Source organism: Bos taurus, chromosome 29, assembly GCF_002263795.3.
Source record: "Bos taurus isolate L1 Dominette 01449 registration number 42190680 breed Hereford chromosome 29, ARS-UCD2.0, whole genome shotgun sequence".
Classification (NCBI taxonomy): domain Eukaryota; kingdom Metazoa; phylum Chordata; class Mammalia; order Artiodactyla; family Bovidae; genus Bos; species Bos taurus.
In genome coordinates, this window is record NC_037356.1 from 11,832,931 (window position 1) to 11,856,094 (window position 23,164).

At 43.5% G+C, this 23,164-nt stretch overlaps 1 protein-coding gene across 15 annotated transcripts in view; it reads left to right on the forward strand.

Annotated features, from left to right (window-relative positions):
* DLG2 (discs large MAGUK scaffold protein 2) overlaps positions 1-23,164 on the forward strand; it is a 2,323,126-nt gene that overhangs the window by 1,900,245 nt on the left and 399,717 nt on the right. For all 15 annotated transcript variants that reach the window (XM_059883216.1, XM_059883213.1, XM_059883215.1 and 12 more), the window contains one exon: positions 2,014-2,170. In XM_059883216.1, the coding sequence (XP_059739199.1) occupies positions 2,014-2,170 (157 nt within the window). The remainder of the gene's footprint in view (positions 1-2,013; positions 2,171-23,164) is intronic.

Here is a 23,164-nt window from a genome sequence, read left to right on the forward strand (position 1 = left end):
AAGCCACAAAATTAAAAGACACTTGTTCTTTGGAAGAAAAGCTATGACAAACCTAGACAGCATATTAAAAAGCAGAGATGTCACTTTGCCGACAAAAGTCTGTATAGTCAAAGCTATGGTTTTTCCAGTAGTCATGTATGGATGTGAGAGTTGGACCATAAAGAAGGCTGAGAGCAAAAGAATTGATGCTTTTGAACAGTGGTGTTGGAGAAGACTCTTGAGAGTCCCTTGGACTGCAAGGAGATCAAATCAGGCAATCCTAAAGGAACTCAACCCTGAATATTCATTGGAAGGACTGATGCTAAAGCTGAAGCTCCAATACTTTAGCCACCTGATGCAAAGAGCTGCTTCACTGGAAAAGATCCTGATGCTGGGAAAGATTGAGGGCAGGAGGAGAAGGGGGTGGCAGAAGATGAGATGACTGGATGGCATTACTGATTCAATGGACATGAGTTGGAGTATATTCCAGAAGATAGTGAAGGACCGGGAAGCCTGGCATGCTGCAGTCCATGGGGTCACAAAGAGTTGGTCATGGCTTAGCCACTGAACTACAACAATACGTTTATGTATAACTGATTCACTTTATTGCACAGCAGAAACTAACATAACATTGTAAAGCAGCGATACTCCAATAAAAAATTAATTTAAAAAAATAAAAATATATTGGACTTTTTTGTCATTCTTACATCATTAAGAGTAGGAAAATAGAAGAGAAACATTTCATAATTGGAACTGAGATATTTGAAAGAGAAGGGTAGGTGATATTTAAAAAAGATCTTGGTCAAATCTGAAGCTTGCAGGATAACATTTTTTGAAACTACTGATACGAGATAATTCGACTAGATGCTTTCTTAGAACCCTTGCAATTCTGTGTTCCATAATTTTTCAACCTCTAAACAATCTCAATGAACTGTTGGCTTAAGATTTGATCTCTCATCCTTTTACTGATGACCCTCAAATCTGCCTTTGCAGTCCTCTCTGAGAATCTAAACTCCTATCCTTTGTCTCTAACTGCTTCACACATCTCCACAAGGATGTCCGACTAGTACCTGGAATTAAGCATGTCAACATCATACTCATGCTTGTACCCTGGATTCCACCCACACTCTCTCCCCTTTTTGCAAGTACTTATATACAATGCAGGAGACCTGGGTTCCATCCCTGGGTCCAGAAGATCTGCTGGAAAAGGAAATGGCAATCCACTCCAGTACTATTGTCTGGAAAATCCCATGGACAGAGGAGCCTGGTAGGCTACAGTCCATGGAGTCGCAAAGAGTCGGATACGACTGAGCGACTTCACTTTCACTTTCATATATTCTTCCTTCCTCCTCCAATACCCAAAACAACCTCTGTTCCTGCCTTCAAATGACCCCTTTCATGTTGCCGGTTCTTTTCATCATCACTGCCCTCCCTCCTAGGCAGCCTGTCACTTACTTAAACCTGGATTCCTTGGTCAATATGCCTCAGTAGTTTTCCTGTCTCCCATCATATCTGTGCTTCCAACTCCATCAATCCTACACGTGGCCATTTGTAATCTTCCTAACATTGATTTAAATAGTATTCATGCCTCAAAAATCTTCCAGTGAGTCCCCACTGCCTCCAGAGTAAATTTTAATTAAACAAAAAACAAGCCCACAGGCTGTCATGTAATATAGTTCATCGTCTGGCCTATTCAGTCTAGTCTCTTGTCCCCCAAATTCTCTTCCTCTTTTTGGATACATCCATCCTATTGAATACTGCTGCAGTAGTGCTCAGTACAAGAACAGATGTTATAAACAAAGGAAAATTGGAAGTAAAGCTAGTTTAAGGAAATGTTTTGGAATTAGGGATAAATTTGCATGTATATTGCCATTTGTTACAGTGAGGAATTCAGACATCTGCCCTGATATTAGCATATTTTTGATATGCAAATTTATCATAATTGGAGAAGCCATTTTCATAGGTACTAAGTAAGAGCGATGTAAATCTTGACTGGGCCACCCTATGGACGTGATTCTCCGCTTGTTTCTGCAGGGAGCCCCGCAAGGTGGTCCTGCATAAAGGCTCCACTGGCCTGGGCTTCAACATCGTGGGCGGAGAAGACGGAGAAGGTATTTTTGTCTCCTTCATTCTGGCTGGTGGACCAGCAGACCTGAGCGGGGAGCTCCAGAGAGGAGACCAGATCCTATCTGTGAGTATTGCTCCTTAATCTTTATTCCCTCCATGTCTGACACCATCTGAGAGAAAGTCCCTTCCAGTTATAACTCCAAAAGCACCTTCATTCCAAAGGAAATACGGAAGAAAGCATTACGGCTTCAGGTGCACGTCGCAATTTAAATGGCATTCAGGTTTGAGGCGCGTTACTTCCTTCAGAATCAGGTAGAGGTGCTAGTGTTTTCATTTAGATTTTCTGAGACATATTTGTATCCAGTAGAACATTGAGAAGCATGAATTTTTTTTCAATATATTATTTATTTTTCAAAGTGCTAAATTTCTTTCAAAATCCATCATTATACTCTAAAAACTGCATCTTCATGATGCATGGAGTTTGTTGCATGGAACTGTTTAAGAATAATGTGCGGGCTTCCCCCATGGCTCAGTGGGAAAGAATCTGCCTGCCAGTGCAGGAGACACAGGTTCAATCCCTGTTCTGGGAAGATCCCAGATGTCACAAAGCAACTAAGCCCGTGTGCCACACCTATTCAGCCTGTGCTCTCGAGCCCAGAAGCCACAACTACTGAAGTCCACATGCCCTAGATGCCCCACAGCAAGAGAAGCCACCACAGTGAGAAGCCCACACACCACAGCCAGGGAGTGGCCCCCACTCGCCACAGCTAGAGAAACGCCTGAGCAGCAACAAAGACTCAGCGTAGCCAAAAATACAAATAATTTTTTAAAAATGAATAATGTGTAAAATAGTGCTACATACAATTTGCTGATGTTGCTAAGTGGTAGCACATCACCATTTACCTCAATACAAAAATTACTAGCAACGAGTTAGCAAGGATTTATGCACCAGCCATATTAGAAAAGTAATTACTTTATAAAAGTAACTTATATTCTCACAGTCACCGTGAAAGGTAAATCACCATGTCCAGATGAAAAGAATATGGTTCAGAGAGGTTAAATGACTTGTCAAAGTTCACCTAACTAGGGATTTCCCTGGTGGTCCAGTGGTTAAGATTCTGTGCTTCCACTGCAGTGGACATGAGGTCAGTCCCTGGTCAGAGAAATAAGATCCTGCAAGCCATGTAGCATGGAGGGAAAAAAGTGCACCTAACTAGAGAGTCAGAATAAATATTCAGTCTTAATATCCATCACCTACCTCCTCTTACTCGCCTTCCTTCCTTTCATCTTGCTTTCCCCACTCCTCTCTTCTCCAAGCCATTTCTTCTCTTTGAATATCTATTGATGCTTCTTTCTATTACATCAAGCTACCTCCTTGGGATAAATTCTATGATAAGTAGTTAAATCCACTATGAGTGTTCATGTCCACTCTGCAGTTTTGGCAATCATGCAAATAATAACAGAGAATTACATAAAGAGCCCAGTTTTATGGCTATGGTTATGCTGCTGCTGCTAAGTCGCTTCAGTCGTGTCTGACTCTGTGTGACCCCATAGACGGCAGCCCACCGGGCTCCCCTGTCCCTGGGATTCACCAGGCAAGAACACTGGAGTGGGCTGCCATTTCCTTCTCCAATGTATGAAAGTGAAAAGTGAAGTCATTCAGTCATGTCTGACTCTTAGCGACCCCACAGACTGCAGCCCACCAGGCTCCTCCATCCATGGGATTTTCCAGACAAGAGTAGTGGAGTGGGGTGCCATTGCTTTCTCCGGCTATGGTTATGATTCATAACTAAATAAAGCATTTAGTTTGTGGTTTTCATTGTGCCCTTTGGAAAATTCATCTTTGCTGTATAGCTATGATATATAACTAGAATTTTCCAAGTGACCTAATATTTGTTAACCATCACTCCAACTCCCACACCCTGCACACGTGATTTACCTATAGGATGCAGTCAGTTGACCTGAGCAGTGTCCAGTGGTCTGCATGCTTGACCCTCCCTTTTGTATGTCTGTGGTTCTCCCACACATAGAGGTTCCTGCTCACTCAGCAACTATCAGATGTCTAGAAGGACTGAGTATGGAAGAATTAGGGTAAGGTCCCGTGCCAGGCCCTTGTTCTATCGCCTATCATCACCCCTTCAACTACTCCCCCCGACCTACTTCTTCTATACTTAAATGACATATAAGATAGAACTTAACATTTCTCCAAAGAAGACATACAGATAGCTGATAAACACATGAAAAGATATTCAGCATCACTCATTACCAGAGAAATGTAAAATCAAAACTACAATGAGATGTCACCTCACACTGGTCAGAAGGGCCATGATCAAAAACTCTACAAATAATAAATGCTGGAGAGGATGTGGAGAAAAGGGAACCCTCTTGTACCATTGGTGGGAATGTAAATTGGTGCAGCCATTGTGAACAGTGTAGAGATTCCTTAAAAACTAGGAATAAATCTATCATATGACCCAGCAACCCACTACTGTGCATATACCCTGAGAAACCAGTTTTAAAAGACACGTACTCCAATGTTCATTGCAGCACTATTTACAGTAGCCAGGACCTGGAAGCAACCCAGATGTCCATTGAGAGGTAAATGGATAAAGAAGCTGTGGAACCTATATACAATGGAATATTGGTGGTGCTTTAGTCACTAAGTCATGTCCAACTCTTTTTCCGACTCTTACAAATTGATGGACTGTAGCCCACCAGAGTCCTCTGTCCATGGGATTTCCCAGGCAGATATACTGGAGTGGGTGGCCATTTCCTTCTCCAAGGGATCTTACTGACCCAGGAATCGAATCTGGGTCTCTTGCATTGCAGGCAGATTCTTTACTGACAGCTACGAGGGAAGCAGGAAGCCCAGTGGAATATTACTCAGCCATTAAAAAGAATGAATTTGAGTCAGTTCTAGGGAGGTGGATGAACCTAAAGCCTGTTATACAGAGTGAAGTCAAAAAGAGAAAGACAAATATATACTTTTTTTAATGCATTTTTATGAAATACAGAAAACTGGTACTGATGAACCTATTTGCAAGGCAGGAACAGAGACACAGAGAGAGAACAGACTTATGGACACAGCAGGGGAAGCAGAAGGTGGGACAAATTGAGAAAGTAGCACTGAAACATATGTAATACCATTTGTAAAATAGATAGCCAGTGGGAATTTCCTGTATGACGCAGGGAACTCAACCAGGCGTTCTGTGACAACCCAGAGGGGTGGGATGGGGTGTGGGGAGGTTCAAGAGAGACGGGACATATGTATGCCCATGGTTGATTCATGTTGATGTACAGCAGAAAGCAACACGACATTGTGTAGTAATTATCCTCCAATTAAAAATTTAAAAAAGAAAATTTTAGACAAGATATAACTTTAAAATTCTATAAGCTCTTAAACCTCATTGCCCGTGTTTATTTACATGTTTATCTTTCTCTACTAAGTTACCAAAAGCTCTCTGAAAGCAAACTCTGTATCTTGTATGATTTTGTATCCTCAACATTTAGCACAGTGCCTGGTACCTAGCCATCTCTCAAAAATTATTTATTGATGAAAAAGTATTAAATAAAAATAGTGATGCCTTGAAAAGTCACTAGAGCCTGGGAGACTGACTCTGAAATTCTTTCTAGGACATACTTACATATCTTCCTCATCCTGGCTGAAAATCTGTAGACTGGGGGACCACTCTGTCATTTCAGTACAATCAGCGTTCCCATTGTCAAAGCACTTTCCCAGACACAAAGCACTTTCACATGCATCGATTCTAGGGACCAATGTTATTATTTCTCTCAATTTCCACATCAGGGAAAGAGGATTCAGAATGGCTAAATGATTTGTCTATAGCTCCACAGCTCCTCACTCTGACGTGGGACTCAAAAGCAGCTCCCTTGACCCCAGATCAGTGTTCTTTCTCCTCACGGCACAATCTCTCTTCGAAACCTTGACAATGATCTCAGTGTATACAGCCTTCTTTGTACACATTGCTTGGTGTGCACAGCACATTCAGAAGCACACAGAACCACAGTGAGTGAGTGAAAGTCGCTCAGTCGTGTTCAATTCTTTGTGGCCCCATGGACTATACAGTCCATGGAATTCTCCAGGCCAGAATACTGAAGTGGGTAGCCATTCCCTTCTCCAGAGGCTCTTCCCAACCCAGGGATCGAACCCAGGTCTCCTGCATTGCAGGAGCCACCAGCTGAGCCACCAGGGAAGCCCAAGATTACCAGAGCAGGTAGCCTATCCCTTCTCCAGGGGATCTTCCCAACCCAGGGATCGAACCCAGGTCTCCTGCATTGCAGGTGGATTCTTTACCAGCTGAGCTAGCAGGGAAGCCCACACAAAACTATAAGGAACTAATATTTACATGGAGCTTTTGAGTCAGTCACAGGTGTAGCTAACGTAATCTTATAACAACTCTAGCCTTATTATGTTCACTTGAAGTATGAATAAACTGAGGCACAGAGATGATATTATTGACTTTTTAACTCTGTTTAAGAAATCCCCTAAGCTATGGGTTTTATTTGTTTAATCTCTAGGCAGGTGGTGGGAAAAGGAACAAGATAATAACCTTGTTATGGCTCAACAAAGAAAACTCCCAAGTATTTCTGCTTCCAGAAGTAGATTAATCCATTTAAATATTATTGCCAGGACCACAGAGTAAGCATGGCAACAAATCAGAATTATAGTCTTCTTAGAGATTTCAATTCATAGTACATAACAGCAATGTCTGAAGTTCAAATATCATATTCTTTTTTATGTAAAACATTTGCAAAGATAGTTTAACAATGAAAATACCATTCATTTTTTACAGTTGGAAAGGAAAAGGAATTCTTTTCAGCTTGTGAAAATTTATATAAACTGTGGCTATAAATTGGCTAGTATAAAGGTTCAGTATTGGAATTTCATTGTTTAACACTACAAGGAAGAAATAAACAGGCTTGAGAAACTCACACGTTATTACAATATGGAAAGAAAACTGACAGAATTATTAGCAATGGAATATGGAGGATAATATTTTGCACCTACAGCTTCCACTGGACATGTAAAGACAAGCTATACCTTCCTAGAAGACAAAAGAACAAAAACCCTAAATAAAAATTCAATGCATAGATTTCTAAGTCATGTAAGATTTATTTGCAAGTAAGTCATGCTAAAAATAGCATAGTACATTTAGAGAGGAGAAATAGCATCCCTGGGGAAGAGAGCCGAAGGGTAGATCTCTGCTCTCGATTGATCTTCATCAAGAAGGGACTTATATAATAGACAACTACCTTGCTAATCAGGGATGCAATATCCATTTCTATTTTCCTGAATTATTCTCCCACACAGACTGCAGACTCTTCTAAGACAATTTGTTTTATTAATGGCTTACTATGTGTCAGGTTCTGTACCAGGAAATGAAATCTCAAAGATGAGTGAGAATAATAGATCTCAAAATGCTCACTGCCCAAAGCAGATACAGCTGTCTTCCATATCCTCGGAAGATTTGTTCCAGGACAACCTGTCAACAGCAAAATCCGCTAAGCTCAAGTCCCTTGTATAAAATGGCATAGTACATTGAATACAGTCGGCCCTCCGCATCAGCGGGTTTTGCATCCATGCATTCAACCAACTGGGCTTCCCTTGTGGTTCAGCGGTAGAGAATCCACCTGCCAATGCAGGAGGCATGGGTTTGATCCCTGGGTCAGGAAGACCCCCTGGAGAAGGAAATGGCAACCAGCTCCAGTATTCTTGCCTGGGAAATCACATGGACAGAGAACCACGGGGTCACAAAGAATCGGACACAACTGAGCAACTAAACAATTCAGCCAACTGCAAATCCAAGGCCAACCATGTATCAATGTATCTAATGTGTGTGAGCACACACAGAGAGGTGGCATACTGAGGAAAGAGAAGACAAAGCACTTAGAACAGAGCATGTCACGTTGTAAGTACTTAACACTATTACTACCAACCACTGTACCTTATGAATATGTGTCATACAGTATAGTGAAAGTTGTTCAGTCATGTCTGACTCTGTGACTCCATGGACTGTAGCCTGCCAGGCTCCTCTGTCCACAGGGATTCTCCAGGCAGGAATACTGGAGTGGGTAGCCATGCCCTTCTCTGGGGGATCTTCCTGACCCAGGGATCAAACCCAGGTCTCCTTCATTGCAAGTGGATTCTTTACCATCTGAGCCAGCAGGGAAACCCAAGAATATGTGTAATATTTTTTGTGTGTCAGATCACTGTATCGGAGGAAAGCCTCTTTTCGATAGTTTGAGCAATTCCTTCTTTGGGGCAGGTGTTAGAATGGATGCTGCTGCTGCTGCTGCTAAGTCACTTCAGTCGTGTCCGACTCTGTGTGACCCCATAGACAGCAGCCCACCAGGCTCCCCCTTCCCTGGGATTCTCCAGGCAAGAACACTGGAGTGGGTTGCCATTTCCTTCTCCAATGCATGCAAGTGAAAAGTGAAAGTGAAGTCACTCAGTCGTGTCCAACTTGCAGCAACCCCAGGGACTGCAGCCTACCAGGCTCCTCCATCCATGGGATTTTCCAGGCAAGAGTACTGGAGTGGGGTGCCATTGCCTTTTCTGTAGAATAGATGAGCATTTCTCAACATGAGTTCACGGGACTCTGGAAGAGCGGGATTGTATTGGGTTTCTCCTGAGAGAAAGGGTTCCCTAATGACCAGTTTCCTTCACTGAAGACCTTTTCAGAAACCGTTTACCAGCACGTATTGGGAACCTCTTTATGCTATGCTATACTAAGTCGCTTCAGTCGTGTCCGACTCTGTGCGACCCCATGGACTGTAGCCCACCAGGCTCCTCCATGCATGGGATTTTCCAGGCAAGAGTACTGGAGGGGAACCTCCTTAGAGACCAATAAAATATATTGCTTTTCCCAAACGTATTTGACCACCAAACCATTACTTAAGGAGCACCTCACAGGATATCAGTAATGGGAAATGTTTGAGCAGATATGTATATAGTTTCAATAATCAACTATTTTGTGACAAGGTAGTCATATGTGCATGCTAAGTCACTTCAGTCATGTCTAACTCTTTGTGATCCCATAGACTGTAGCCTACCAGGCTCCTCTGTCCATGGGATTCTCCAGGCAAGGATACTGGAGTGGGTTGCCGTGCCCTCCGCCAGGGGATCTTCCCCACTCAGGGATCAAACCCAGGTCTCTCACATCTCCTGCATTGGCAGGTGGATTCTTAACCATTAGCGCCAGCGGGTGCCTATAAAGAAAAAATAACTAGCTGTTGACTATGTTTTAAGATTACGGGCGCCATCTAGTGTCCTTACATTGTCTAAACACTTTGCAAGCTGAAGACGGAGGATTCCCAAGCTCCATTGCAGGAATTTATCCTGCGCTTCCTCCTCCCCGCCAGAACTAAGTAGTTAAGATGCTGAAGGAAATCATCTCCTCAGGCTGCATTCCATACACATATTGTGAGTGATCTTCTCTAATTTCTCCTTTATATCTTCTATCTCTCCAGGATTTATTATAGAAAGGCTTATCCAATAATTGAACCATCTTCTTGAGGTTTTTTGTGGTGGAGAATTTAGGGCATTCAGCATGCAATCATGTTAACTAGTGCAGTAGCCTCCTCAGGCATTCTTTCTGCAGAGGGAAAGACAGAAATGCCTCTGTTATTGTTTGGTTCAGTGCTTTGTTATGAAAAAATATATATGTGGAGCAGAGCACACAGAAGCAATACTCTATAAAGAGGCTCTTTCCTATCTCACCAAGCAATTTTAGTTTGTTCAATCCTCAGGAGTCTAAAAGCGATCAACCTAGCTGACCCCACCAACTCCAAAGCTCACTCCTGATGGACGTGAAGTGTTTAACTCACTGTTTCAAGATCCGTGGTTGGGAATAAAAGTGAAATGTGGCAGCTGTTGTCCTGAAAGTAGAATAGGTTGTTGTGAATTTTCAAACTGAAATTGCAAGGTGGATTTAGGAAGAGTGAAAAAAGAGTCACAGCTCACCTGGGCGTTGCGTTAATGCTTAGGTTTCCTTCCTGTCTTCATGTTTAGAGCCGTGCAGAAGGGAAGGGCTTTGTTTGCTAAATCCTTACTGTCAAGGGACTCAAGTGGAATTCAAGCACGATATACACTCTTCACCATGCAAGGGTACTGATAATGTCACCTTTGTATTTATCAAGTAACAACTCAGTTCCTTCCAGTATTACACCTGAAATCCAGCCCTCCCCCTGCCTCTCACAAAAAAAATAATAAAACTAAAATAAAGTCTCACATTATTTGTGTGGTGCCCTGAAGTGGTCCTCTTAGAAGCTTCCCAGCCCCCTCCCGTCCAGTGACCCTGCCCTATGGGCCATGTCCTTCCCCTCCAGCTCTGTCCCCAGCCCCAAGGAGGATCCACATTTTCATCATTGGCAGTCCCTGAGGGCTTCCATTTAAGGGACTGTTTCCCAGTGCATCTGCCTTCCAGAGAGGTTCTGAGGTCCGGGGTGGGGTGCAGAGGTGGGGACAGGCACCATCTCTCAACTCTGAGCTGCACCCACCTTTTTCCAAAAGCACAACAGCTTAAACTAGAAATTTTGCAGAGTCTCCAACATTTAGCTTCCTTCCTCTCATCTTCAACACCAGGAGTCCCCAAACCCTGATAAAAGCCCCGCCCTTCCCTCAGAGACAAGCCTCAGTCCCAGCTGTGGTTATCCTGGCCTCGGATGGGGTTTGTCTGCTTTTGTTTCCTGGTTGAGCTCTGCCTGCTCCACCTCCCCAAACAAAAGTGCAACAAGGTAATGTTTCTGAAAAAAGACTTTTTACCTTAGCCCTGACCAGTTAACTTCAGGTTTCTGGCCCAGAACCCACACGATGGCTGCCTCCCCAGGCCTCTGTGCCTGTTGCAGGCATTGCTGTCTTCGCTGACCCCCGCTCTGTCTAGATTCACCGACTCTTCAGGCTCTGGCTTTGTTTCTCAATTTTGGAGCCCCTCAGGCATCTCCCCACCTTACTGGACTTGTCTGCCTGCCGAACTCAGAACACACACTTTCCTTGCTCAGTTGTTGTTCAGTTGCTAAGTTATGTCTGACTCTTTGACCTCATGGACTGCAGCATGCTAGGCTCCTCTGTCCACCACTATCTCCCAGAGTTTGCTGAGATTCACGTCCACTGAGGCAATGATGCTACCTAACCATCTCATCCTCTGACTTCTTGCTCAGGGACCCCTCCCCGCCACCCACCCCCGCCCCCCCACTCAAATAAAAAGCACTGTGGCCAGTGAGCAGACTTTCCCTCTGCCTCAGCGTCAGAGCCCACCATCCAGGCTGACCCCCAGCCCACCCACCAGAGCCTAGGGATTCAGCGGGGCCCAGCTCTGCCCTAGGAATCCTTTTCTCCTACCGACTGTCTGGACACACATACATCCCTCATCACATACAAATTCCAGACTTTAAGAAGAGTGAGCCTTTCAAAAAGCATTTCTGATCATGTCGTTTTTCCCCTTTTCTTAAACTTTCAATGGCTTTCTGTTGTTCTTAAGATAAAATTCAAAATTCTTGTTGTGTCCTACAAGGTTTCACAGGGTCTGGCCCCAGCCTGCCTTACTGGCCTCGTCCCTGCTCTCAATTTCACCCTGGACACCCTGGCTTTTGCTTTCCCTCAGTCATGTGTAAAATATTTAGCAACGTGGCATCACCCACAGGATGAAGGACTTCAGTGCCATAGCTGCCACTGGGGGAGATGGGGTCTCCCAGGACCCACAGTGTGGGTCACCCGAGAGGGCTCAGAAGAGCTTTTCTCTACTGACAAGGTGAGGTGTTTCTGTGCTGTAACAAAAGGAATGGCCAGACTGATGGGTGTGCAACTTCCTCCATGGGCCTGTGCATGTACTGAATTTTCTCTGTAAAGGCTCTTAGAGTGAACCCAAGCCTTCTATTACCCAAAAGGGGTAAGCCATGGATTGCCCCAGACTCTGCTTAAGAAGCACCCCTATTGTCTGACATAGAATATGGCTGGTAATACCTGTCAAATGAATAAATTCCGTATACTTTGTGGGCATAGTAAGAAAGCAAAAGTAACATGCTATTTTTTGGTACATCCCTTAAACACTGCTTATTCAATACCATTAACACACTATATACATATATATATGGTGATGGTGGTGTTAGTAGCTCACTTGTGTCCAACTCTTTGCGATCCCATGGAGTGTAGCCCGCCAGGATCCTCTGTCCATTGAATTTTCCAGGCAAGAATACTAGAGTGGGAACCATTCCCTTCTCCAGGGATCTTCCTGACCCAGGAATCAAACCTGGGTCTCCTGCCTTGCAGGCAGATTCTTCACCATCTGAGACACCAGAAAAGCCGGTCTCTCTCTCTATATATATATATATGTGTGTGTGTGTGTGTGTGTGTGTGTGTATCTCACTACTTGAAGACCTGCTGCAAAAATAGTACATGGGGAAACATGTAAAATCAGACCTCTAATAGATAACCCACAGGACAACCACTCAAGGACTCAATGTTAAGCAGCTTTCAAAAGTTTGAAATTCAGTTTAGTGATACCAATTCCAGCTTTTATCAAAGTGATATTTCTACATGTGTGTTCCACCTAATACCAGATCTGTGAAACACTCCATGAAAAAGAAAAAAGGTTCATAATCAAATAAAAGATCTGAGAAGTTCTACAGCAAATAAAGAAATGCTGCTGCTGCTGCTGCTGCTAAGTCGCTTCAGTCGTGTCCGACTCTGTGCGACCCCATAGACGGCAGCCCGCCAGGCTCCCCCGTCCCTGGGATTCTCCAGGCAAGAACACTGGAGTGGGTTGTCATTTCCTTCTCCAAAAGAAACCTTACTTAACTAAAGAATCTTTTCCTCCCCTGGAATATAAATTACTATGTAACTGGAAATACTTTTAGAAATTCAGCCTTAAACTAATCTCTGGGAATACTCATGCAGGTGTTTTATTTGGGAGAAGTAACATTTTCACATTAAAATATTATTTGCAGAACTCAGGGGATGGAGTGGGATGCAAACCAAAAATCTAAGATGGAGTAATTATTCCCATCCATCTAGAAAGTGAAAGTGAAAGTTGTTCAGTCGTGTCTGACTCTTTGAGACCCCATGGACTATACAGTCCATGGAATTCTCCAGGCCAGGATACTGGAGTAGGTAGCCTTTCCCTTCTCCAGGGGATCTTCCCAACCCAGGGATTGAACCCAGGTCTCCTCCATTGCAGGCAGATTCTTTACCAGCTGAGCCACAAGGGAAGCCCCATGCATCTGGAAAGATCTCCCTCAAACAACAGGGGAAATCAGAGGGGGCCCCATGGAGCATTAGATGAGGGAAGTTCTTACATACATCTTACATACATACATAATTTATTAGCCTATTTGCCAAAAACCAATCCATAGACATTTCCTAAGCATCCACTAAGCAGCAGAAACTACTAGACCAAAAAATATGTGTGCTCTTAGCAAATGTATAGCCTCTCGAGGGAAGACCAACACATAAACAGATTATTTCCAGAAGAAGAAAAAAAACATGAAAAGTATAAAGGATAAATTCTGGGGACCACATGGACACAAAGGAGAGGCTGTCATTAGCCCAGCGTGGGGTGTGGGAAGGCTTCTGGAGGAAAAGCTCCCTGATAAACACGACTCCAGGAAAGCAGGAAGTGTGGAAAATTAGGAATAAAATGCTTAATATTTTTGACTATTTGCTTAGCACCAAGTATTGTGCTGAAATCACATGATGATTTCACTAATCCCTAACAAAACCCTGTTGGGATGAAGGCTCGCAGATACTCAATAATTTGCCCTAAATCACACAGATAATAAGCAATGACAGTGGCATTTGAATGACCATGGCTTCTGATTTCCACACTATCCTCTTTTCTGCAAGGCCAGCCTTCAGAATGGACATAAGTTTGGGCAAACTCTGGGAGATACTGAAGGACAGGGAAGCCTGGTGTGCAGCAGTCTATGGGCTCACAAAGAGTCGGACACAACTTAGCAATGAACAACAGCAACAAACCTTCAGAAAGAAAACTTGGCAGTTTGCTTATGTCTGAGGCTGTCTGTGCTCTTAAGTCCAGTTAGTGAGAAAAATATAAATGCCTGAAATAATAAGCTATTTGCAAGGAGAAATATGAGCTACCACAGGAAGCCACTGTACACATAGAGACTAAAGTTGAGGAGACTGAAACCAACATCGAGAGCCTCTGAAGCTTCCCCTGAGGGCAGGGACTGACTGTGTTAGCATCTCTTCATCCCACTGATTAACACAGAATGTGGCTCCCGGGCAAAGTTACTGAATGAATGAAAGACTCATCTTTGCCCGCTTGTCCAAAGGTGCTGAGACTCCTAGGGCTCTTCTCAGCTGTATTCATCTGAACCCTTGGCCCCAGAACCCCTTCTGTCCTGAAGACTCAGACTATCTTAATTCTTTTAGACAGATTCTTTCCTACTTGACTAATATGAACTCCCATAGATCTGACAAATATTAAATAAACATTCTATTACATACTAAATGCTATCATGAGTGCATGCTCAGTCGCTCAGTCATGTCTGACTCTTTGTGACCCTATGGACTATAGCCAGCCAAGCTCCTCTGTCTGTGGAATATTCCAGACAAGAATACTGGAGTACATAGCCCTTCCCTTCTCCAGGGGATCTTTCTGACCCAAGGATAGAACCCAGGTCTCCTGTGTCTGCTGCATTGCAGGCAAACTCTTTACCACTCCACCACCTGGGAAACCCAAATACTATAATGTTTAAAAATCTGTTTGTAAAATATACTCTTCTTCCAAAAAGCTATTAAGTGATAAAGAACCCTGCTTAGGTGATACAAGCCTCAAAGTGTGAAGCAACACTTGATCCTGAGCCTTCTTCACACACACGTTGAAAATGCCCTATCACAGCTGACCCCTGATAAAGAGGAACCCTTGGGGAGACCTCTTAAGTTGAGAGGAAGGGTGATTCTTAACTGAAAGACTGAGTTTTAGCTCCAATTTGTTTTTGCCTCCAGCCCCTGGACCACAGATAGGTATTTGTCCCTGGCCTGTTAGGAACCAGGATCTACAACAGCGGTGAGCAGCTGGCACGTGAGCGAAGATCTGTTATTTACAGCCACTCCCCATCCCATTGCTCACATTAGTGCATTATCACAATGTAATAATAATAATAGAAAAAAGAGCACAATAGATGTAATATGCTCTAATCATCCCCAAACCACCCTTCCCCTGTCTGTGGAATAATTGTCTTCCACGAAACTGGTCCCTGGTGCCAAAAAGTTTGGGGACCTCTGCTCTACCTATTTTGCTAGCTGAGCCCTCATATCCTTTGTATCGGCATCACCATTTTCATGTACCAAGTTCCTTCCTGTGGACATTATCACATCTGATTCTCACAGCACCCCTTCAGGATAGGTGGGAGGGTGGGCATGATAGCAGTTTATACAGGAGGAAACTGAACAGTTCCATGGTTTCCAACTTGAGATGCCAGGCATGGATCTCCTTCTGTCACAACCAGCTTCCTTGCCTGTGATGCTAACTACTCTAGGAACGTGCCTGCTGGGAGTGCCATACTGGATTTACCAGCCAGAGTTCCAGACAACAGACATCTAAGTGACTTAAATGGAAAAGGAATTTATTAGGGAACGAACAGATAACTCCCTGAATCCCAGGAAGACTGGGGAACCAAGCTCAGAAGCCAGGAAGGAAATTCTGTTGAAGGTCAGTCTGTTAAGGATGCTGTTTTTGAGGTCACTATCACAGGTCACTGACAGCCCAGCCACAATCCTGGGGGTGCTTGAAAGCATCTCACTCTCCCTCCATGTATTGTAGAGGTTCCGAGTTCCCAGCAGGCATATCTGCCTGGGCACCCTACTCTAGCTGCGCCCCCCCACACCTGTCTAGGGGGGACAAGACTGTACCTCCTTCCAGTCTTGGATTGCCCCCAAAGAAGGATATTTGGACACAGCAGCTAAATGATAAATGTCCATTAGGGATCATGTGGCTCACTGAATTCCGTATGAGGAATTGTTTGGATCTAAGATCTTGAGATTCATAATAGTTTCTTAAACAGAAGAAATGATTCCTGGAGAGAGGCCTCCTTTGGGAAGGGCCTGGGCCAGCATTTGGGCAGCTAGTAGTGCCCTCCTAGCTCTGCTCATCTAAGCATGCCAACAAGCGATTCAAGCAAGGACAGGATATGGACTCTGCCAATGTCTGTGGACCGTGAATAATATTTCTAATGGTGATTTTGTGTTTCCAGCTCATTGTATCCCACGGTAATTAAAAATGTCTTCCTGAGATTAAGGGATTTACAAACCAGTGTACCTTGTCTGAGAAGTCTGCTGTGTTGCTCTGTGAATCAGCTACAGATACCTTCTAATAAATGAAGAATTAATGATCAGTTCTTTTGTATTGAATCCACATTTTGGTCAGTGAGAAAGATGAGGATCAAATCCAATGGAGCATGGCCTCCAGTATTACTATACTTATTTTGGTGGGGAAAGAAAAAAGAAAGGAAATGATGGAGAAAATAATTTTAAAAATATATGTAGAAAAATATGAAAAATATATTGTCTTACCCTAAACAAGACAGTTCCATGGATTAGAGGTATAGTGGTGAAAATGATGAGCTTCCTTGGTGGCTCAGGGGTAAAGAATCTGCCTGCCAAAGCAGGAGATACAAGACATAGGGGGTTCGAAGGTCCCCTGGAGAAGGAAATGGCAACCCTCTCTAGTATTCTTGCCTGGGAAATCCCATGGACAGAGGAGCCTGGCGGGCTACAGTCCACGGGGTCGTAAAAGAGTCGGACACGACTGAGCACACACATACACCGAGTACATACACTACTAAATATAAAATGAACAGCTGGGATTTATTGTGTGCTACAGGGAACTATTTGTAATAATGTACAATGGACAAGAATCTGAATATATATATATAAACGTATATATATATATAAACATGTATATATACATGTACATATATATATGTATATATAAAATGGAATCACTTTGTTATACACTTGAAAAATTGTAAATCAACTATTCTTTAATACAAGACATCAGAAAATATGCAACTTCCCTGCATCCCCACACTGACCGCCTGCTTCTCATCAGGGTTTCAGAAATTTCCGAGTCCTGTATCAACCAGGGCACCCTATTAAAAAACTTACAAGTGAAATCTAACCAAGTGGAGTAGATGATGCTTCTGGAAAGATGAAGACTTCTTACCTTAATCCTGACCAGTTAAATTCAGGTTTCTGGCCCAGAACTCACACAGAGGCTGCCTCCCCAGGCCTCTGTGCCTGCTGCAGGCATTGCTGTCTTCGCTGACCCCCGCTCTGTCTAGATTCACTGACTCTTCAGGCTCTGGCTTTTGCCTCTCAATTTTGGAACCCCCTCAGGCGTCTCCCCACCTTACTGGACTTGTCTGCCTGCCCAACTCAGAGCCACACTTTTCTTGCTCAGTTGTTATTCAGTCACAACGTCATGTCTCACTCTGCGATCCCAAGGACTGCAGCATGCCAGGCTCCTCTGTCCACCACCTTCTCCCAGAGTTTGCTCAGATTCATGTCGATTGAGTCAGTGATGCTACCTAACTACCTCATCTTCTGACTTCTTGCTCAGTCTTGCCCGACTCTTTGTGACCCCATGTGGGCTGTAGCCCACTAGGCCCCTCTGTCCATGGGATTTCCTAGGCAAGAATAGTGGAGTGGGTTGCCCTTTCCTCCTCAAGGTGATCTTCCCCACCCAGGGATTGAACTCGCGACTTCTGTGTCTCTTGCATTGGCAGACGGATTCTTTCCTGCTGATCCACCTGGGAAGCCCTCTTGCTCAGGGACCCCCCCTCAAATAAAAAGCACTGTAGCCAGTGAATAGACTTTTCTTCTGCCTCAGCATCAGAGCCCACCATCCAGGCTGACCCCCAGCCCACCCACCAGAGCCTAGGGATTCAGCAGGGCCCAGCTCTGCCCTAGGAATCCTTTTCTCCTACCGACTGTCTGGACACACATACATCCCTCATCACATACAAATTCCAGACTTTAAGAAGAGTGAGCCTTTCAAAAAGCATTTCTGATCATGTCATTTTTCCCCTTTTCTTATCCTTTCAATGATTTTCTGTTGTTCTTAAAATTCAAAATTCTTGTCGTGGCCTACAAAGTTTCACACGATCTGGCCCCTGCCTGTCTCACTGGCCTCTTCCCTGCTCTCAATTTCACCCTAGACACCCTGGCTTTTACTTTCCCTCCAGTCACGTGCAAAATATTTAGCAACTTGGCACATACAACGTGGCATCACCCACATGGCTGCCACTGTGGGAGATGGGGTCTTCAGGACTGCGCTTCTCTACTGACAATCCACGCAGAGGTGTTCCCTTGTTGTAACAAAAGGAATGGCCAGACCCATGGGTGTGGGACTCCGTCCACGGGCCTGTGCATGTACTGAATTTTCTCTGCAAAGGCACTTAGAGTGACCCCAGGCCTTCTTTACTTAAAAGGGGTAAGCCATGGATTGCCCCAGACTCCACTTAAGAAGCATCCCTATTGTCTGACATAGAATATGGCTGGTAATACCTATCAAATCAATGAATTCCATAAATTTTATGGGCATAGTAGGAAAGCAAAAGTAACATGCTATTTTCTGGTGAAGTGAAGTGAAAGTCTCTCAGTTGTGTCCGACTCTTTGCTACCCCATAGAGTCTACAGTCCATGGAATTCTCCAGGCCAGAATATTGGTGTGGGTAGCCTTTCCCTTTTCCAGGTATTTTCTGGTACATCCCTTAAATACTGCTTATTCAATATCATTAACACACTATATACACACACATATATATACGTGTGCTGTGCTGTGCTTAGTCACTCAGATGTGTCTGACTCCTTGCAACCACATGTACTGTAGCTAGTCAGGCTCCACAATCCATGTAATTCTCCAGGCAAAAATACTGGAGTGGGTTGCCATTCCCTTCTCCAGGGGATCTTCCCAGCTCAGGGATCAAACCCAGGTCTACCACGTTGCAGGAGGATTATTTACCATCTGAGCCACCAGGGAAGCCCTTGTATCTCTCTCTGTTTCTCTCTCTCTCTCTCTCACAGATTCTGTCTTTCTCTATATATATTATATATTTATAGATAGATAGATATTAAGCTCAGTTGCTCAGTCGTGTCTGACTCTTTGGGACCATATTAACTACACCACCAGGCTTCCTGTCCATCACCAACTTTCAGAGCTTGCTCACACTCAGGTCCATTGAGTTGGTGATGCCACTCAACCATCTCATCCTCTGTCGGCCCCTTTTCCTCCTGCCTTTCAGTCTTTCCCAGCACCAGGGTCTTTTCTGATGAGTCAGTTCTTCACATCAGGTGGCCAAAGTATTGAGTTTCAGCTTTAACATCAGGTGTTCCAATGAATATTCAGGATTGGTTTCCTTTAGGATTGTCTGGTTTGATCTCCTTGCTATCCAAGGGACTCTGAAGACTCTTCTCCAACACCACCGCTCAGAAGGATCAATTCTTCAGCGTTCAGTCTTCTTTGCGGTCCAATTCCCACATCCACACATGACTACTGGGAAGAACATAGCTTTGACTGTATAGACCATCGTCAGCAAAGTAATGTCTCCACTTTTTAATATGCTGTCTAGTTTGTCATAGCTTTTCTTCCATGGAGCAAGCATCTTTTAATTTCTAGGTTTCAGTCACCATCTGCAATGATTTTGGAGCCCAAAAAAATAAAGTCTCTCACTGTTACCACTGTTTCCCTATTTGCCATGATGAAATGGGACCAGATACCATGATCTTAGTTTTTTGAATGTTGAGTTTTAAGCCAGCTTTTTCACTCTCTTCTTTTACTTTCATCAAGAAGCTTTTTAGATCCTCTTTGCTTTCTGCCATAAGGGTGGTGTCTTCTGCATATTGAGGTTATTGATATTTCTCCTGGCAATCTTGATTCCAGCTTGTGCCTCATCCAGCCCGGCATTTCACATGATGTACTCTGCATATAAGTTAAATAAGCAGGGTGACATTTTAAAGCCTTGATGTATTCCTTTCCCAATTTGGAACCAGTCTGTTGTTCCATGTCCAGTTCTAACTGTTGCTTCTTGACCTGCATACAGATTTCTCACGAGGTAGGTAAGGTGGTCTGGTATTCCCATCTCCTTAAGAATTTTCCAGTTTGTCATGATCCACACATTCAAAGGCTTTAGCATAGTAAATAAAGCAGAAGTAGATGTTTTCCTGTAATTCTGTTGCTTTTTCTGTGATCCAATGGATGTTGACAATTTGATCTCTGGTTCCTCTCCCTGTTCTAAATCCAGCTTGAACATCTGGATGTTCTCAGTTCACATATAGCTGAAGCCTAGCTTTAAGTATTTTGAGCATAATCTTGCTAGCATTTGAAATGAGTACAATTTTGCATTAATTTGAACTTTCTTTGGCATCGCCTTTCTTTGGGATTGGAATGAAAACTGATGTCTTCCAGTCCTGTGGCCACTGCTGAGTTTTCCAAATTTCCTGACATATTGAGTGCAGCACTTTCACAGTATCATCTTTAAGGATTTCAAATAGCTCTGTGGTTTTCTGAGTCATTAAGATCTTTTTTGTACAGTTCTTCTGTGTATTCTTGCCACCTCTTCTTAATATCTTCTGCTTCTTTTAGGTCCGTACCATTTCTGTCCTTTTTTGTGCCCATCTTTGCCTGAAATGTTCCCTTGGTGTCTCTAATTTTCTTGAAGAGATCTCTAGTCTTTCCCATTCTATTGTTTTCCTCTATTTCTTTGCATTGATCACTTAAGAAGGCTTTCTTATCTCTCCTTGCTATTCTTTGAACCCTGCATTCAGATGGATATATCTTTCCTTTTCTCCTTTGCCTTTTGCTTTTCTTCTTTTCCCAGCTATTTATAAGGCTGCCTCAGACAACCATTTTGCCTTTTTGCATTTCTTTTCTTGGGTAAGGTTTTGATCACTGCCTCCTATACAAAGTCACAAAGCTCTGTCCATAGATCTTCAGGCACTCTGTCTATCAGATCTAATCCCTGAATCTATTTGTCACTTCCACTGTATAATTGTAAGGAATTTGACTTAGGTCATACCTGAATGGTCTAGTGGTTTTCCCTGCTGCTGCTGCTGCTAAGTCACTTCAGTTGTGTCCGACTCTGTTCGACCCCAGAGAGGGCAGCCCACCAGGCTTCCCCGTCCCTGGGATTTTCCAGGCAAGCATATTGGAGTGGGGTGCCATTGCCTTCTCTGAGTAGTTTTCCCTACTTTCTTCAATTTCAATCTGAAGTTCATGTTCTGAGCCACAGTCAGCTCCTGGTCTTGTTTTGCTGACTAAATAGAGCTTCTCCATCTTTAGGTGCAAAGAATACAATCAGTCTGATTTCGGTGTGGACCATCTGGAGATGTCCATGTGTAGAGTCATCTCTTGTGTTGTTGGAAGAGGGTGTTTGTTATGACCAGTGCATTCTCTTGGCAAAACTCGATTAGCCTTTGCCCTGCTTCATTTTGTACTCTAAGACCAAACTTGCCTGTCACTCCAGGTATCTCTTAACTTCCTACTTTTGCATTCCAGTCCCCTATGATGAAAAGGATATCTTCTTTTAGTGTTAATTCTAGAAGGTCTTGTAGGTCATCATAGAACCATTCAACTTCAGCTTCTTCAGCATTAGTGGTTGGAGCATAGACTTGGATTACCATGATATTGAATGGTTTGCCTTGGAAACGAACCGAGATCATTCTGTCGTTTTTTAGATTGCATCCAAGTACTGCATTTTGGACTCTTTTGTTGACTATGAGGGCTACTCCATTTCTTCTAAGGGACTTTTGCCCACAGTAGTAAATATAACAGTCATCTGAGTTAAATCGCCCATTCCAGTCCATTTTAGTTCACTGATTCTACAATTTCAATGTTTACTCTTGCCGTCTCCTGTTTGACCACTTCTGATTTACCTTGATTCATGGACCTAACATTCCAGGTTCCTATGCAATATTGCTGTTTACAGCTTTAGACTCTCCTTCCATCACTAGTCACATCCACAACTGGGTGTTATTTTCACTTTGGCTCTGTCTCTTCATTCTTTCTGGAGCTATTTCTCCACTCTTCCCCAGTAGCATATTGGGCACCTACCAACATGGGGAGTTCATCTTTCAGTGTCATATCTTTTTGCTTCTTCATACTGTTCATGGGGTTCTCAAGGCAAGAATACTGACGTGGTTTGCCATTCCCTTCTCCAGTGGACCATGTTTTATCAGAACTCTCCACCATGACCCGTCCATCTTGGGTGGCCCTACACGGCATGGGCTCATAGTTTCACTGAATTAGACAAGGCTCTGATGCATATGATCAGTTTGGTTTTATATGTGTGTGTGTGTGTGTGTGTGTATGAAAGGTTGCAGCTGTGAGCCATGTGCTACACAGGGATTGGTTACCTCCAGAGGAGAGGATTTCAATCCAGGACCAGAGATGAGGCTTGACCATTCAGAACTTTGTGTAGCAAAGTGTAATTAAAGTATAAAAGGGATAGAGAAAGCTTCTGACACAGACATCAGAAGGGGACAAAAAGAGTGCCTCCTTGCTAGTTTTTAGCAAGGAGTTATAAACCTGTTAACAAGCTGCTAATCAGATGGACGGGGGGCCTGGCATGCCGCAGTCCATGGGGTCGCAAATAGTCGGACATGACTGAGCAACTGAACTGAACTGATCTGAATCAGATAAAAGAAAGCCCTCAAAACTGAGAGAGCTGCACCAGGCCCCTCTCCCACAACATGCATTTTGAATAGCATTTGGCACCGAATGAGTCATCCCTGGCCATAAAACAATTGACATGAATCTTGAAAAAAAGCAGATTTCCAAGCAAATACATAGTTCATTAACATAGCTTAAGAAAAATATTTCCATAAGAAACACACATTAGTTAGCTCAAGGTTCGAGAAAAGTTCAGTCAAAACCAGGTGTCGTCATGACAACATAGGATTAGAAAAGAAAGGAAACATCTGCCACCTGCAGTTTATTTCCTCCTGCTGCTTGTGAACCCCTACCCCGCCACCTGTTACACACACACACATATATATATCACTACTTGTAGACATGCTGCAAAAACAGTACATTGAGAATCATGTAAAAATCAGACCTCTGATAACCCACAGGATGGCTAC